At 41.8% G+C, this 18785-nt stretch overlaps 1 protein-coding gene and 1 long non-coding RNA gene across 6 annotated transcripts in view; both read left to right on the top strand.

Annotated features, from left to right (window-relative positions):
• Positions 1–18785, top strand: part of LOC122871889 (protein NLRC3-like) — an 83792-nt gene that overhangs the window by 20152 nt on the left and 44855 nt on the right. For 4 of the 5 annotated variants that reach the window (XM_044187442.1, XM_044187443.1, XM_044187441.1 and 1 more), the window contains exons 2-9: positions 4017–4148; positions 5756–5878; positions 6913–7017; positions 7695–7773; positions 7936–8164; positions 8276–10082; positions 10192–10365; positions 10779–10952. The exons of the other annotated variant lie outside the window; for it this stretch is intronic. In XM_044187442.1, the coding sequence (XP_044043377.1) occupies positions 4017–4148; positions 5756–5878; positions 6913–7017; positions 7695–7773; positions 7936–8164; positions 8276–10082; positions 10192–10365; positions 10779–10952 (2823 nt within the window). The remainder of the gene's footprint in view (positions 1–4016; positions 4149–5755; positions 5879–6912; positions 7018–7694; positions 7774–7935; positions 8165–8275; positions 10083–10191; positions 10366–10778; positions 10953–18785) is intronic. 5 annotated transcript variants of the gene reach the window in all.
• On the top strand, positions 1268–3833 carry LOC122872023. Its single transcript, XR_006376986.1, has 3 exons — positions 1268–1671; positions 3071–3194; positions 3775–3833. It is a non-coding gene; the product is annotated as an uncharacterized LOC122872023 (long non-coding RNA).

Raw genomic sequence — 18785 nt, 5'->3', positions numbered from 1 at the left:
TGTGTTTAGCAGCAGATCTGATTGTGTCTGAGCTGATCTGATGAATGACAGGAAGTTCTTTCAAACATGTTGGAAGAGTCGCATCGTGCTGATAAAAGACACACAACTTGTGCAGCACGTTGCAGAAGCAAAACGCAGTCAGAGCAGCAACAACGCAGCAACACACATCAAATTACAGTTAAATGCACGAGGCTGTTTCTCCTGCTGCATGCTGGGAAGCTCCCTGTTCGCCTGACAATGTGAACTCGCACTGAACGACAGTATGTTGTCTAATATGAAGCTCAGGATACATGGCCCTGTGTGAAAAAGTGATTGCCCCACCTGTTAAAACATAACTGTGGTTTATCACACCTGAGTTCAGTTACAATAGGACCTGCCTGACAAAGTGAAGTAGACCAAAAGATCTTCAAAAGCTAGACATTGTGCCAAGATCCAAAGAAATTCAGGAACAAATGAGAAAGAAAGTAATTGAGGTCTATCAGTCTGGAAAAGGTTATAAAGCCATTTCTAAAGCTTTGGGACTCCAGCAAACCACAGTGAGAGCCATTATCCACAAATGGCGAAAACGTGGAACAGTGGCGAACCTTCCCAGGAGTGGCCGGCCGACCAAAATTACCCCAAGAGCGCAGCGACGACTCATCCAAGAGGTCACAAAAGACCCCACGACAACATCCAAAGAACTGCAGGCCTCACTTGCCTCAGTTAAGGTCAGTGTTCATGACTCCACCATAAGAAAGAGACTGGGCAAAAATGGCCTGCATGGCAGAGCTCCAAGACGAAAACCACTGCTGAGCAAAAAGAACATTAAGGCTCGTCTCATTTTGCCAGAAAACATCTTCATGATCTCCAAGACTTTTGGGAAAATACTCTGTGGACTGACGAGACAAAAGCTGAACTTTTTGGAAGGTGTGTGTCCCATTACATCTGGCGTAAAAGTAACGCCGCATTTCAGAAAAAGAACATCATACCAACAGTAAAATATGGTGGTGGTAGTGTGATGGTCTGGGGCTGTTTTGCTGCTTCAGGACCTGGAAGACTTGCTGTGATAAATGGAACCATGAATTCTGCCGTCTACCAAAAACTCATGAAGGAGAACGTCCGGCCATCTGTTCGTGACCTCAAGCTGATGCAAACTTGGGTTCTGCAGCAGGACAATGATCCAAAACACACCAGCAAGTCCACCTCTGAATGGCTGAAGAAGAACAAAATGAAGCAAGTTATCGCAAACGCTTGATTGCAGTTGTTGCTGCTAAGGGTGGCCCAACCAGTTATTAGGTTTAGGGGGCAATCACTTTTTCACACAGGGCCATGTAGGTTTGGATTTTGTTTTCCCTTAATAATAAATAAGACTTTCTGTACTTTTTTTGAAATCCTGACAGAAGAGATTTGGGAACCTTGATGACAGAGGCTGTTGAAATCTTTTTGAAACCTTGAGACAAACTGTGACTTAATCTGACAGTGGGTATCTTGCAGTGCCCGATGACGTGTACATGCTGAAAAACTGAATCTAGAAGTGGATGTTTTGGTGCTGCAGGGTTACTGACGCTGTGCTGTAGAAATGCTCTTTGGGTGTTTCCTGTTTAAAGTTTCCTGTTCAAAGTTTAAGTTCAGTTTGACTTCCTCTGAACGTCGAGTCGCAGATAGTTTTCTCCTCTGAAGCTGCAGCTGAAGGTAATGTAACCCGTCTGAAGTGTTTGACTCGTTAACACAAGCTGTCGGCAGCTTAGTTCCACAGAAACAGCAGAAAGCTGCCGCTCGACGCTTCATTTTAACTCAGTTTAACTGAGTTTAACTGGAAACTCGGGACGAAGGAGGCCAAACAGCCGCCATTAATGTTACAAATCTCCGCCATGTTGTGTCAGTGGATGGTCCGTCGTTATATTTCTGACTGATGTGCAGACACTAAGCGAGCTGCTCCTCCAACAGGAACTAGTCCTTTATGTCAGTTTGTAACTGAGTACATTTCAGTACAGTCTTGAAGTACTTGTACTTTCCTTGAATATTTCTGCTGCTTTATACTTCTGCTCTGTATCTGCCTATATTTGACTGTTTACTTCACTACGTGTTGTTACTTTTCAGATTCAGATTCACTATTAAACATTAAACTTCCTCAAAGTGTATAAAACAGTTCAAAGTGGCTCCACCTCAGCCAGCTACAACACAGAGTTGTAGTTACACATCAGTGACACAATAATAAAGTAATAATATAACAGTGACAGCAGCCGTTGTGCAAAGTTTTCAGTGCAGGACTTTTACTTGTAGCAGAGTATCTTTACAGTGTGGTATTAGTACTTTTACTGCAGTAAAGGATCCACCACTTGGTACTGTGCAGATTCACATTTTACACAAAATATTTGATCAACAAGTAAAATATGAAGTAACATTACAGGTTAAAGTATCTGTTGTTGAATTCAAGGGACATTTCCTTGAATATAAAGTAGTGAAAGTTATCTCCACCTCACAGCTACAACATTAAAACTCTGTCAGCAACTTCCTGCTTTACATGAACGCACGAGTCATAATAATCTGATGACAGAATATATAACAGCACAACAGTCACAGGGGCGCTTCACTGCACCGAGTGCTTTTACTTTTAATACTTTAATTATCCTGATTATACTTTTGCTGAAGTAACATTTTCAGTGCAGGACTTTTACTTGTAGTGGAGTATTTCCTTTTACTGCAGTAAAGGATCTGAGCGCTGCCTTTAATCTCAGGAGGAAACACTGCCACATTTATCTGGTTACTTTGCAGATTCAGTAAAAGATGAACTTCTTGTACTTTAACTTTGAATGCAGGACTTTTTCTTTGACCAGAGTATTTTCTCAGTGTGGTATTAATAGTTGTGAGTACTTGTGTCAAAAAATGTCCCATTTTATGAGATTTTCTTTTCTATAAATTTGACAAATATCTTTATTCTTTCATTACAATTCATGTTTTTTTATTCTCTTTTCCTCCTTTAACAAAACCTAAAAACCTAATAATTCAAATTATGAATTAATTATTATGAAAAAAAGTTTGTTTTTTCTTTTTTTGTGGTTGTAATTAATAGTTTTCCATTAATGTTCAGGTTCGCCTCTGTGGACTTTGGGCTCCTTATCGAGGTTGAAGGTTCAGCTTTATTGTCTTTATACAACACAGGATGGCACAATACAATACAGCTGTAGCTCCTCCACACTGCACACACAGAACAGGTCTGAACAAATATTCAGAAAATTTTAAATGAGAACGAAACGAAACAGAACAAAGTGTATAAAAGTATCACTAAAGGAAGAAATCAAACGGAAACTAAATGAATACGAAGAGCAACGTAACAGAATAACTCTCAGAAGCAGTTTAATGTACAGAACAGTGTGCGGCCTCCAACATGTAGAGCTGAGGTCCATTACAATCATTTGGGCGACACTTTGCGTCAAACGCACTCGGACGAGTTTAATAACAATCATTCAGGCGTAACTGAAAGTTTTAGTTTTGAATTGACTGAATATTAAAGAAACTGAAGCTTCCCGTCAAATTCAATCAGCGTGTCAGTGAAGGTAAATCTGCACTTCACTGCAGCTTCATGACGCCATCTAGTGGCCTGATAGTAGAAGTCCAGCAGCTGATGGCAGCTTCCTCTGCCTCACTGCTGTCTGACTGCATTCAGCTGACACTGATATGAAACAGAAAGTAACAGCCAATCACTGGAGGAGCAGCTGATCTTCTTACAGGAGAAATGATGGAAAGGAGGATTTCAGTTGATGTGCAGATGAAGGATTTGTGTTTCCTCTCCAGATCAAAGTGTGTGTGAGCTGATGTGGATGTGAGTTCAGCAGCATGAATCAGTGTGAGGACAGAGAGGAGGAGCCCCTCCCTCTAAAACCAGTCTGTGTGGGGAACATGGCAGCCAGACCAGATCTCAGAGGTGAGATGAGGATCTCTAACTGTCCATGACTCTTCTCCATGTCAGAGCTCAGCACTCAGATCACTGCACCATCATTATTCACACTCAAAGCTCTGTGTGTGTTGTGTTCAAGCCCAGAGCAGCAGAGACCAGACTCTGCTGGACCTGGACCTGAACCTGAGCCCAGCTGTGTGTCCTTCAAGAGCGACTGGTCAACCGATCGCTCCATTGAGTTTAAAAGACGACAACCATCTGATACAAAGAGGTAATCTGTTAATAACGCTAACATATTACTGATTCATGTATCGATACAAGAATTTAAAACTTCAAAACAAAACTAGTATAAAGAACGACACTCGCTTTCGATACCGCGGCAAAAATAAGCAAAAGTCCTAGGCACGCAAAATAGGTCATATATATATTACCTATTTTATATAATAGATCATTGTGTCCTTTTTTTTAATTAACAACCTGCACACAGTGCTGGTACAGAAACGTCACTGAACCAACACATTTGTAATAATGTTAACATTAGGAATAAGGTAGATGTATTTATCATTTTTACAACACAGGGTTGTACGAGATTTGCTTTATTATTTCTATTCGTGAATGTTTTCCCTAACTTGTAGGCCGACACATTGTTTATGTCGTATTAGTTCTTTGTTTCTCTAATGTTGCTTCAGTTGTAAACACAGTAGGTACAGCGGTCTCTGTGGGTTTCCCCTTATAAATACATACAGTGGACAGTTAGGAGAAGCAGACAGGACCAGCACGGGAGCTAAGCAATGCACTGCTGTGGACGGGAGCCGAAACTAAACGGATTTTAGCCCCCTAAAAGAAGGCCCACCTAAAAAAATATCAGTTTAAGTGTACGCTGTATTTAGAATAATTTCACCGCCTTACCTTGCCGTCAGACAGCCCTTTCCTACGGGAACCTGAAGCCTTAGATCCATCTATGCTCTCTTCAAAGCCACCAGACTCCATTGACAAAAACAGTTATTTTACCTCGCAGAACACGGGAGTTGCTGGTCCACCGATCGGTTAGTTTGTTTGTGTTATTGTGTGACTTTGGTGTTTTAACCAACGTTAGTTGCTGCGGACCGAAGCAGCGGCAGACCAGCATCACCAGTGTTCTGCGAGGTAAAATAACTGTTTTTGTTTAAGGAGTCTGGTAGTGGCTTTGCAGAGAGCCACATAAGGCTTCAGTTTCCCGTCAGAAAGGACTGTCTGACGGCAAGGTGAAGCGGTGAGAATAATCTAAATACAGCGTACACTTAAACTGATATTGATTTTTAAAATACGTTTTGTTGCTGTCCCCGTCCACAGCAGCGCATTGCTGACCCGCAGTCTGCTGGTCTGCTTCCCGACCGTGCCGACCGCCGTCCAAGATTGGGTCTGACTGTAGATGAGTTTTTTCACAACTTCGGTACTTTGGATACTATCACATGTATAATTAACAGAGATTGTATCGTTTTAAACACGTGGCATCGAAAAAGTATCTAAGTGTCGATACTTTTGACAACCTTAGATTCATGTTTTAACTGTTATTCATCCAAAGACGTTTTATTATTTTCAGCATCGTTCTTCTTCACATACATTTATATTCTCACACGTGAAAGCTGCCCAGTATAACCAGTATAACCAGTCTTCAGCTCCTGACTTCAGTTTAACATTGGAACTGCTTTGGTCCAATATTTTATAGGAAAATGAAGCGATGATACACAGACTGAAATCATTCAGCTTCATGTTTTATTGAACTTTGGTGTGTTGATCCTTTTCTTGCTGATAGCTGCTAGTTTCTCCAGCAGCTTCTGAGTCTGAAGACTAAAAAGTGAATTTCCATCCCTGGTGGTCTTCCTCTCTGTCCAACAGGATCTATGTGAGACCAGCTTCTTATGGACCTGGACCTGAGCCCAGCTGTGTGTCCTTCAAGAGTGACTGGTCAAAGGATCAATTCATTGATTTTAAACGACTACAACTCTCTGCTGCAAAGAGGTAATCTGTTAATAACGCTAACATATTACTGATTCATGTATTGATACAAGAATTTAAAACTTCAAAACAAAACTAGTATAAAGAACGACACTCGCTTTCGATACCGCGGCAAAAATAAGCAAAAGTGCTAGGCACGCAAAAGAGGTCATATATATATTACCTATTATATATAATAGATCATTGTTTCCTTTTTTTAATTAACAACCTGCACACAGTGCTGGTACAGAAAAAGTCACTGAACCAACACATTCGTAATAATGTTAATAGTAATCAACATTAGGAATAAAGTAGATGTATTTATCATTTTTACAACACAGGGTTGTACGAGATTTGCTTTATTATTTCTATTCGTGAATATTTTCCCTAACTTGTAGGCCTGCACATTCTTTATGTCGTATTAGTTCTTTGTTTCTCTAATGTTGCTTCAGTTGTAAACACAGTAGGTACAGCGGTCTCTGTGGGTTTCCCCTTATAAATACATACAGTGGACAGTTAGGAGAAGCAGACAGGACCAGCACGGGAGCTAAGCAATGCACTGCTGTGGACGGGAGCCGAAACTAAACGGATTTTAGCCCCCTAAAAGAAGGCCCACCTAAAAAAATATCAGTTTAAGTGTACGCTGTATTTAGAATAATTTCACCGCCTTACCTTGCCGTCAGACAGCCCTTTCCTACGGGAACCTGAAGCCTTAGATCTTCAACCATAGCAACTATAACCATCGCAGAGAGTCTGAGGAAACACAGCTGCTTTCTTATTGATGCTGCTGATGGAAGAACTCAGATGTCTGAGTGTTGACAATCAGACAGCAGCTCAGTTTGCTTTGTTTCCTACAACATGAGAGAACTGTTTCTACATTGATTCACTCTGCAGTGCCTTTAAGAAAAGTTGTGTTTCAGTGGTGGAAAACAGTTCTGCTGGATGGCCGAACAAAACAACCAGCAAACTGTTTTCAGTCAAATGTCTCCACAACACACTGTTAGTCTGCGTTCTGGGTGCAGTGCAGATTATATACTGTGTTTATGTGTTTCTATCAGGAGGAAGCTGGAAAAACCAGAACCCAGCTGTGTGTCCATGAAGAGTGACAGGTCCATGTATCGTCCTATAGGCTTCAAAGATGGACGTCACTCTGCTGATCAAAGGTGAGGATTTAAAACTGATGTGAGAAACTAAACAGTGTGTTTGTATCAGATTCTCAGTTGTGAGATCTCCAGTTTTTAAACCTTTACTGACTTATATGGAAGTTCTCTGAGCACCAATGTTCTCTTTCAGCAGCAGCTGCCTCACACTCACACAGTCAAACACATTCCCAGTGGGAGCTGCCCATTACAACCAGTCTGATACAACCAGACACTGAGCAGCTCCACTGGAGGGCCTTTGCTCAGGTGATGTTAGCAGTGTACACTGAGGGAGAGTCAAGTTTTAGTCACTCACATTTCTGTCCAGACGTTTGCTGACAGTTAAGTAGTCGACTGGTGACCTTTAAGCGTGCCTCTCTAACCTGAAGGCCTGCGCTGCCTCCCAGGTGGTCTGATCCTTCAAACACAGTTGATTTACTTTCCTTTTTCAACGTGTTTAAATTTTCGGCCACCACTCTCTGGTGTTTTAGCCTTGTTCAAATTCTGCGGTAATTTTGTCTAATATTCTATGGTTTTTCTTTCCTCTGACTTTTTACAAACTTTTTACAAGACTTTAATGTCAGAGGAAACCATCTGATTCAATGTTGTAATCAACACTTTAGCTCAAAGGACCTTTAGCTTGTGTTTGTCTCTGTGTGGACAGACATAACGTGAGCTAATTCTTCATGATTCCTCCACAGAGTCGACCAGGAGAGCTCAGAGGTTCCCAGTGGTCAGTCTGCCCAGCAGCATCAAATGCACCTGGACTCCATATTTATGGTCTGTACATGTACAACAACTACTTTTACATCTATTCTGGTCACAATAATCTCCACGCTGCACTTTTTAGACCAGTGGATTGTCAGTCTGTCCAACATGGATCTGATGTTTGGTTCCATGATTTTAGTTTGATTGTTTCATTCATATAATATTCTGTTCCAGCTGCTGGAGGAGAACATTGTCACTTTTGTGAAGAACGAGCTGAAGAAGATCCAGACGGTTCTGAGTTCAGATTACCCAGAATGCTTAGAGAGTCAGAGCGAGGATGAGGAGGTGTTGGACGGTGAGGAGGAAGAGCAGAGGAGGAGCAGCAGAGAGGCATTTCTGAAGATCACACTACACTTCCTGAGGAGAATGAAGCAGGAGGAGCTGGCTGACTGTCTGCAGAGCAGTAAGAGGATTTCTCTAAAGATTTAACATGCTGGATAAATGGGACATTTACTGATGTCTCAAGAGATGGAGGGAAATATTATTGATCTGATTTTTTTGTGTGTTCATTCAGAAAGTCATTCTGGAGTTTGTCAGCGTAAACTTAAATCTAACCTGAAGCAGAGGTCTCAGTGTGTGTTTGAGGGGATCGCTAAAGCAGGAAACCCAACCCTTCTGAACCAGATCTACACAGAGCTCTACATCACAGAGGGAGGGACTGCAGAGGTCAACGATGAACATGAGGTCAGACAGATTGAAACAGCATCCAGGAAACCAGACAGACCAGAAACAACAATCAGACAAGAAGACATCTTTAAACCCTCACCTGGAAGAGATGAACCAATCAGAACAGTGATGACAAAGGGAGTGGCTGGCATTGGGAAAACAGTCTTAACACAGAAGTTCACTCTGGACTGGGCTGAAGACAAAGCCAACCAGGACATACACTTCACATTTCCATTCACTTTCAGAGAGCTGAATGTGCTGAAAAAGAAAAAGTACAGCTTGGTGGAACTTGTTAATCACTTCTTTACCGTAACCAAAGAAGCAGGAATCTGCAGGTTTGAAGAGTTCAAGGTTGTGTTCATCTTTGACGGTCTGGATGAGTGTCGACTTCCTCTGGACTTCCACAACACTAAAATCCTGACTGACGCTACAAAGTCCACCTCAGTGGATGTGCTGCTGACAAACCTCATCAGGGGGAACCTGCTTCCCTCTGCTCGCCTCTGGATAACCACACGACCTGCAGCAGCCAATCAGATCCCTCCTGGGTATGTTGACATGGTGACAGAGGTCAGAGGGTTCACGGACCCACAGAAGGAGGAGTACTTCAGGAAGAGATTCAGAGATGTGGAGCAGGCCGGCAGAATCATCTCCCACATCAAGACCTCACGAAGCCTCCACATCATGTGCCACATCCCAGTCTTCTGCTGGATCACTGCTACAGTTCTGGAGGAGGTGTTGAAGACCAGAGTGAGAGGAGAGCTGCCCAAGACCCTGACTGAGATGTACATCCACTTCCTGGTGGTTCAGTCCAAACTGAAGAGCGTCAAGTATGATGGAGGAGCTGAGACAGATCCACACTGGACTCCAGAGAGCAGGAGGATGATTGAGTCTCTGGGAAAACTGGCTTTTGAGCAGCTGCAGAAAGGCAACGTGATCTTCTATGAATCAGACCTGACAGAGTGTGGCATCAATATCAGAGCAGCCTCAGTGTGCTCAGGAGTGTTCACACAGATCTTTAGAGAGGAGAGAGGGCTGTACCAGGACAAGGTGTTCTGCTTCGTCCATCTGAGCGTTCAGGAGTTTCTGGCTGCTCTTCATGTCCATCTGACGTTCATCAGCTCTGGTGTCAATCTGATGTCAGAACAACAAACAAAACAAAAAAAGCGGTCTAAAACAAGAAAAGACAAACCTACAGTGACACATCTCTATCAGTGTGCTGTGGACCAGGCCTTACAAAGTCCAAATGGACACTTGGACTTGTTCCTCCGCTTCCTCCTGGGACTTTCACTGCAGACCAATCAGACTCTCCTACGAGGCCTGCTGACACAGACAGGAAGTGGCTCAAAAAACAGTCAGGAAACAGTCGAGTACATCAAGAAGAAGATCGAAGAGACTCCCTCTGCAGAGCAAAGCATCAATCTGTTCCACTGTCTGAATGAAATGAATGATCGTTCTCTAGTGGAGCAGATCCAACAGTCTGTGAGTTCAGGAAGTCTCTCCGCAGATAAACTGTCTCCTGCTCAGTGGTCAGCTCTGGTCTTCATCTTACTGTCATCAGAAACAGATCTGGACGTGTTTGACCTGAAGAAATACTCTACTTCAGAGGAGGCTCTTCTGAGGCTGCTGCCAGTGGTCAAAGCCTCCAACAAAGCTCTGTAAGTAGATACTTAGTGGGATTTATTCATGATTTAATACTCTGCTATCTTTCAACAGGAAAAAAAAAAAAAAAACTACTTACTTGTTTCCTTACTGTTGTCTCTCCAGACTGAGTGACTGTAACCTCTCAGAGAGAAGCTGTGAAGCTCTGTCCTCGGTTCTCAGCTCCCAGTCCTCTAGTCTGAGAGAGCTGGACCTGAGTAACAACAACCTCCAGGATTCAGGAGTGAAGCTGCTGACGGCTGGACTGGATAGTCCACATTGTAAACTGGAAACTCTGAGGTCAGATTAAGTCACAGTTTGTCTCAATGTTTCAAAATGATTTCTCTAAGCTCCATTTCATCACGGTTCCTGAATCTCTTCTGTCAGGATTTCAAATTTCACAGTACAGAAAGTCTTTGAATTTTCCAATGTATTTTGTACTAATTGAGGTTCACGTATTGTACAGCATGAAATATGACTTCTGGGTGAGACCGAGAGCGTTATTTTTTTTTTGACATCATGCAACTTATTATCATTTGATGTTTTTTTTGTTTTTTTTTACTGATTCAGTCACGTCTCCAACATGTTTAGAATAAAACAGCAAAGATTTTAACTTGCTGAGAAGATATTATATATTCTGTATCACCAAAAGTCCAGACTCAGCATTTTAACACAAATGTTTTTTGTCGTCTTGTTCACTATTTCTTCTCCAGACTGAGTGTCTGTAACCTCTCAGAGAGAAGCTGTGAAGCTCTGTCCTCAGTTCTCAGCTCCCAGTCCTGTAGTCTGAGAGAGCTGGACCTGAGTAACAACGACCTGCAGGATTCAGGAATGAAGCTGCTGACAGCTGGACTGGAGAGTCCACATTGTAAACTGGAAACTTTCAGGTCGGATCAAGTCACAGTATGCCTTATTATTTAAGTAAATTTCAAGCTCCACTTAATTTCACAGAGCTGCTAGCATTGCTGTATCCTATTTAACATTTAGATCACATGTCATGGTTACTGTTGAATCCTTGATTTAGTCAATGTTTTTATTCATTCATTTATTTGGAGAGTCTCCTCTTGTATCTGACTGTGTCAGACAAAACAGACAGGATTATTAGTTATGCTGTTTATCTACTGATCACACACTGCTTTGGCTGAAACATGGCAAAAGAAAACAGTGTGTTTACATGTAAATGAACAACAGTGGTGGAACAAGTACTACTTATGTACTCTTAATACTTTTTACTTATGTAAAAGTACAAACGATTTGCATGAAATTGTACTGGTACTAAAAAGTGGCTCATTAAAGAATAATATGTATTACTGGATAATTGTTGATGCATTAGTGTGTTAGTTGAGATCCCTCGTGGTATCTGCATGTGTTGATGTTACCTTCCTCAGTGATGGCGCCATGTTGAACAGCTGCCCTGTAATGCTGAACATCACCACAGCGATGGAGTCGCTCCTTCTCGATCCCCAGGAAGTCCTCTGTTCTCAGAGTCTCTCTCGGTGTCAGCGTGTGAAACCTTCAACAAGCCAACATTTAGATTTACTCACATGGTCAGAGGAAAGACTCGTCCTCTGGAAGGACTTTAGCCGAGCTGCTGTGGGTTTAGAAGGTCAGGCTCACCTTGTTGTCCCCCTGATTTGTCTCTCGTTTCACACGTCGACCTTCTGCGACTTGTTTGTTCAGAATTTCACCTTCCTATTTAGAGCCAACAGGAAAACTCCAAAATGTGACTTTATTTACACTGTAACTACACATTCGCCTCTTATTAAATCCTTGGTAAATGTTAAATATAAGAGTTTATACATTTGGGCCCACTTGTCCAGTCCCTCCTCTTCCAGGTGGCCATTTTGAGTTTCCTACAAGGCAGATGCATCTTTGGCACCATCGACTGGCGATAGATCAGCTACAGACAAAGAGGAAGTGAAGCAAATCATTTCCATATGATTAAATGACTGAGCTGCTTTTCTAGATATTGAACGTTGATATCCAAATAGCACGCTGATGCAGATGCTGGCAGTTTTAGCATGAACAGCTGAGACACACAGAGCTCACCTGTCTGGTTCAGGAGCTCAGGGTGATAGAGGGTCGATCCTTGTTGAGTGAATTTTGAACCAAAACCCAAAGTGAAGACAGAAAGGTTCAGCTGCGAACTGCAGCGCAGCTGTCGAGCAGGAGCGCAGATCCAGACTCTGCAGCCCGGAGGCAGAAATACCTGCTGAGAGCCAGAAGCAGAGAGGAGATGTTGAGTTAGTTATTGATCCCGAGGGGAAACTCTTCGTTACAGCAGCTCACTGTCACGTCAGTGCGCACAGGAACAGAAGTACTGAGCTAATCAATATATAATACAGCTGAGGATATGAGTATAAAAGCTAAAATAAGTGTAAATACAAAAGTGGACTTATGGGTTGATAAGTATGTACGGTATAATAATAATACAATGTAATAACATAAGTAATATTGCAATAATGAGTACAGTCAACTTAAGTGTAGGGTCATATAGACTGACACTTAGAGGGAGGAGTTAAAGAGTTTGATGGCCACAGACTATTTGTAGTCCTCAACAATGTCCACACTGACCCCTGGATGGAAACCGTCACTGGTTCTTTGACTTTGTCGCATTGAGCTGCAGATGGTTCTGCTCACACCATGAGACAAAGTTCCCACCACAGCCCTGTACTCAGTCTCATCACCACCACTGATACTTCCCACCACAGCAGAGTCATCAGAAAACTTCTGTCCTTTCATTCCTGAACTTCATGAAGAAGAAACAAAGATTGTTAAATATGACCATTAATCTTCTATCTGAACACGTCTAGTATTTACTTCTGTGTTTTTGTATTTTTTATTTCATGTCTTTATATTTTTATAAAATCTGTTTAGCAAAGTTTTTAAAATGCTGTTAAATTAAAAGAGATGCAGAGGTTCGTCTGAGATGTTGCAGTAATAATAATAATAACATTTTATTCATAGAGCACTTATCAAAACAAAGTACAAAGTGCTTCAACAAATAAGAGAATAAATGAGTGAATGACAAAATATAAAGAAATAAAATACACAAAAGCAATAAAATAAACAGTTCAGGTAAAATCAGGATCTGCTTTCAGATAAAAATGTGTTTTGAGAAGAGACTTAAATATTAAACAGAGAATACTTCACACTATGTCAAGTATTGCAGTGACGTTAGAGGGAGGAGGAGATATATATATATATATATATATATATATATAAAAACATACACACATTTATGGCAACACGGAAGAAGTTATTCAGCTGCAAGGTCCTGCTGGTCGACCAGCAGCTGGATTGACTACAAGAAAGCCTACGACTCATTGCCACACACATGCAGCGAGGAGAGTAAACTGGCCAAAGGAGGAGATAGATGCCACTGATATCAAGACAAGGAAGCTCCTCACAATGCACGGAGGGTTTCAGCCCACATCCAGCACCCTGAGACTGTACGCTAGGCGGGACGAGGAGGCCGAGGACTAGAGTCACAACCGCTGTCCAGGAGGAAACAACACATATCCAGGAGTACATCAGGAAGATGGCCCCAGTGATGGACTGCTAAGTGCATCAATTCAATTCAATTTATATATGAACCATCATGGAGAGACAAGCCCTGCATGGCGTGTACCACTGTGCAAAGATGCCCCGAGACGGTTCAGCACATAACTCCCATATACACATCCTCACACACACATACAGTTGTTATATATAACAGATTCAACAATAAAGAACTCACAAAACCTCATATCAAACAAGTCCTGCACATTATGAATTTATTTTTCTATGTGATTTAGAACTTGCAGTGCTACTTCATAGCAAACAAAATAATCACAAAACGTTATTTCCATGCAACCGCTCAGCACTGCTGAGGCGACTTGTCAGATTATTTTAATATTACTGTAGTCTGTGTCAACCCGTATGTTCGACAAATCTATTGAAATAAAGTTGGGAAGGTCAGTCAGTTATTTCCCCATGGCTTCCGACTGTGTTATTAACTGTGCAGCCTACTTATAGCAGCCTGTGGCTAATGTGTGAAGGAAACCGGTTAAAAATGTGAAGCTACCAGATAATATATTCAGCTCTTACATTGGGTACAAACGCGTCATTTAAAGCAGCTTGCATTAAAAGATAAAACTGTGACGCTTGTTTTGGTTCCTCCATATCGACAATATCTACACTCATGTTGACAGCTAGCATCCAATCACAAGGACGCATCAAAGAGAACCAGCCAATCATAAAACAGTGGGGCGGGACTTGCACCTTAATAAAGCTACCAGCCAATCACAAGGACGTGTCCAAGACTACCAGCCAATCAAAAGACAGTAGGGCGGGACGGCCGCTCTCTGTGAAAAACTACCAGCCAATCACCAAGGACGTGTCCAAGACTACCCAGCCAATCAAAAACAGTAGGGCGGGACTTGCCCTATCAAAGCTACCAGCCAATCACAAGGACGCGCCAAAGTAACAAAAACAGATGCAAAAACTGTTTATAACTAACGTGTCAGGCACCATATTTAACACTTTTGTAAATTATATTTAAAACTTTAAGGCCTTTTTTGAGAAAAAATAAATTAAAGGTTTTCTTAAGAGTTATCAAGACTTCTGCAGATACCCTGTTTTTAAGAGTAAAGCCATTATTTTCAGACGTTCAAATCTTTTATTTTCAGATGCTTTAAAATCCATGGTTTATACTTTCGAAGCTTACTAAAGTGCAATTACTTGAGTTACTTTGTCGCTTTGTTACTTTCTGCCACAGCACTAAACCAAACTGTACTTCATCAAGTATCAAGGTTACCGCAAACCAATTAGTGCTGATAAAAGCCCAATTTAAAGCTAACGCTAACAGCCAACGCTAACAGCCAGCTAACTAGCTTGTTAGCTTTACCTTCAACCACCAGGTCTGCGCAGCGTCCAGCCCTCCACTTCATCACCGCGTGCTCCCCAAAAACTGCTCCAAAGCTTTTCTGGCGTCCATTTTCTTCACTGCTGAAGTTTCCCTCCAGAGTTAGCACCTTGAGCAGATCAGCAAGCGACGCTCAAATCCTGCTTTTTTATTCCGTGTTTTCACGCGTTTGTCCAAGTTTGTTTCTCATCTTCGGGGTCACGGCGCGGACTGAGCAACGTCCACAGGAAAAAAGATTGATTGGTCCAGGTGAAACAGCTCTGCCTTCAGCAACCGCTTCTGATTGGTGGGAAATAACTCGGACGCTAATTAAAGGAGAACGAGCGGGAAGTAAGAAGATCACGTGTCTAACAGCTGTAAATAAAGCGCATAACATTTTCTACATGCTCACGGTTTGTTTTCTTGGATTAACGACATTTAAAAGGAAGAAGTCACATTTCGCATCCTCACTTGAAAATGAGCTGATCCTAAAGACTGTTATTATATTTAATTCAATTATTTTCACACATAAAAATAAAACAGATTTTTTGTCCTTTCATTCCTGAACCTCATGACGAAAAACAAAGATTGTTAATTATGACCATTAATCTTCAATCCTGAAAACGTCTAGTATGTATTTATGTAATTTTTATTTTTTGTATTGTATCTTTTTATTTCCTTTGCTGTTTTTATTGCTCCGTTTGGTGTCTTTATATGTCTTCTTACTGTGACATTTATTGCTTTTACTAACCTACGGGCCTCTCCATTCCAAATGCTTCGGATGTTATCCATTGTTTCCCTTAAATCTAATAAAAACAAGAGGCCAACCTGACTGGCTTCTGCAGGGCCTCGGGCCCGAGATTTATCAAACTGCTAATATTCAATTTTGGACTAAAAAGTGAAACATAAAGGAAACATCCTTCACTTTTGCTCCCCACTGGCAAACTGCAGGGAACAGAACAGTTCAGTTTGAGCCTTTTGTTGCATTTGATTTAAACAGAACAGGAGTAACACCACTCAGTTGCTTTTGAATTTATCAGCGATTGCAATCAACAAGAATAAAGCTCTCGATCTAGATTTGGTTTTCATGCATCTTTTATTTTTCACGTAGCTGTTTCTATTTTTATTTCCTGTTTTAAATGTGTCACACGATCCTCTCAGTACGTCGACCTGTTGAGTATTTACAGTCGTTTCACTGTTCAGATAACTGATCTTATTCTCCATCTCGCGCTGCTCCGACAGCTTTGTACCCAAACAAGCGACTGTCCATCTGCAACTACAATCTGAACTAAAGCTGTGACCTGACTCACTAATATAATCCGTCCGAGCATTAGAAAGAATAATCATCTGTGTTTAGCAGCAGATCTGATTGTGTCTGAGCTGATCTGATGAATGACCAGGAAGTTCTTTCAAACATGTTGGAAGAGTACGCATCGTGCTGATAAAAGACACACAACTTGTGCAGCACGTTGCAGAAGCAAAACGCAGTCAGAGCAGCAACAACGCGGCACACACATCAAATTACTGATTAAATGCGCAGCTCTGTTTGCTCCTGCTGCATGCTGGGAAGCCCCTGTTGCGCTGACAATGTGAACTTCGCACTGAACGACAGTATGTTGTCTAATATGAAGCTCAGGATACATGGCCCATGTGTGAAAAGTGATTGCCCCACCTGTTCAGAAAAACATAACTGTGGTTTATCACCTGAGTTCAGTTACAATAGGACCTGCCTGACAAAAAGAAGTAGATCCAAAGATCTTCAAAAGCTAGACATTGTGCCAAGATCCAAAGAAATTCAGGAACAAATGAGAAAGAAAGTAATTGAGGTCTATCAGTCTGGAAAAGGTTATAAAGCCATTTCTAAAGCTTTGGGACTCCAGCAAACCACAAAGTGAGAGCCATTATCCACAAATGGCTGGCGATGCGTGGAGACAGTGGAACTGAACCTTCCAGGAGTGGCCGGTCGACCAATTAATACTCCCAAGAGGCGCAGCTGGACGACTCATCAAGAGGTCACAAAAGACCCCACGACAACATCCAAAGAACTGCAGGCCTCACTTGCCTCAGTTAAGGTCAGTGTTCATGACTCCACCATAAGAAGAGACTGGGCAAAAATGGCCTGCATGAGCTCCCATGGCGAAAACCACTGCTGAGCAAAAGAACATTAAGTCATCCTTTTTGCCAGAAAACATCTCGATGATCCCCAAGACTTTAGAAAATACTCTGTGGACTGATTGAGACAAAGTTGAACTTTTGGAAGGTGTGTGTCCGTAACATCTGTAAAAGTTACACCACATTTCAGAAAAGAACATCATACCAACAGTAAAATGGTGGTGGTAGTGTGATGGTCTGGGGCTGTTTTTGCTGCTTCCAGGACCTGGAAGACTTGCTGCGATAAATGGAACCATGAAAGATTTCGGCCGCTCACCAAAAACTCCTGAAGGCGTCCGTCCAGCCATCTGTTCTGTGACCTCCAAGCTGTATGCAAACTCAGGTTTTCTGGCAGCAGGACAATGAGTCCAAACACACCAGCATGAAGTCCACCTCTGAATGGAGCTGAAGAAGAACAAAATGAAACAGCGTTATCATAAACGCAGATTGCATGATTGTTGCTCTGCTAAGGTGTGCCCAACCAGTTAGTATTAGGTTTGAGGCAATCACTCTTTCAACACGAGGGCCATGTAGGTTTGGATTTTGTTTTCCCTTAATAATAGCCAAGACTTTCTGTACTTTTGAAACCTGACTTAGAAGAGAGATTTGGGAACCTTGATGACAAGAGGCCGTTGAAATCTTTTTGAAACCTTGAGACAAACTGTATGTTGACTTAATCCTGACAGTGGGTATCTTGCAGTGCCCGGATGATCGCAGTACATGCATTGAAAAACTGAATCTAGAAGTGGATGTTTTGGTGCTGCAGGGTTACTGACGCTGTACTTTGTAGAAATGCTCTTTGGGTGTTTCCTGTTTTAAGTTTCCTGTTCAAAGTTTAAGTTCAGTTTGACTTCCTCTGAACGCCGAGTCGCAGATAGTTTCTCCTCTGAAGCTGCAGCTGAAGGTAATGCCACCCATCTGCAGTGTTTGACCCCGTTAACACGTTTTCTCGTCGCAGCTTAGTTCCATTGGTGCAGAAACAGCAGAAAGCCGCCGCCGACGCTTCATTTTAACTCAGTTTAACTGAGTTTAACCGGAAACCGATCTGAAAGGAGGCCAAACAGCCGCCATTAATGTTACAAATCTCCACCATGTTGTGTCAGTGGATGGTCCGTCGTTATATTTCTGACTGATGTGCAGACACTCAAGCTTGAAGCCGCTTCTCCAACAGGAACTAGTCCTTTATGTCAGTTTGTAACTGGAGCACATTTCAGCACAGTCTTGAAGTACTTGTACTTTCCCTGGAATATTTTCTGCTGCTTTATATACTCTGCTCCGTATCCGCCTACATTCTGACTGTCTACTTCACCACGCGCTGTTACTTTTCAGATTCAGATTCACCATTAAACATTCAACTTCCTCTGAAGTGTATAAAATAGTTCAAAGTGGCTCTAATGTAAAATAGCTACAACATTAGAGTTGTGTAGCGTTACACATCAGTGACACAATAAATAAAGTAATAATATAACAGTGACAGCAAATGTACAGCAAAGTTTTCAGTGCAGGACTTTTTACTTGGTAAGTAGAGCATCTTTACAGTGTGGTATTAGTACTTTTACTGCAGTAAAGGATTCACCACTTGGTACTGGTGCAGATTCACATTTTACCAAATATTCTGGATCAACAAGCAAAATATGAAGCAACATTACAGGTTAAAGTATTCGTTGTTGAATTCATGGGACAT

Source organism: Siniperca chuatsi, linkage group LG24, assembly GCF_020085105.1.
Source record: "Siniperca chuatsi isolate FFG_IHB_CAS linkage group LG24, ASM2008510v1, whole genome shotgun sequence".
Lineage (NCBI taxonomy): Eukaryota > Metazoa > Chordata > Actinopteri > Centrarchiformes > Sinipercidae > Siniperca > Siniperca chuatsi.
Note: the sequence above shows the minus strand (reverse complement) of the source record. Positions and strands in the feature narration are given on the sequence as shown.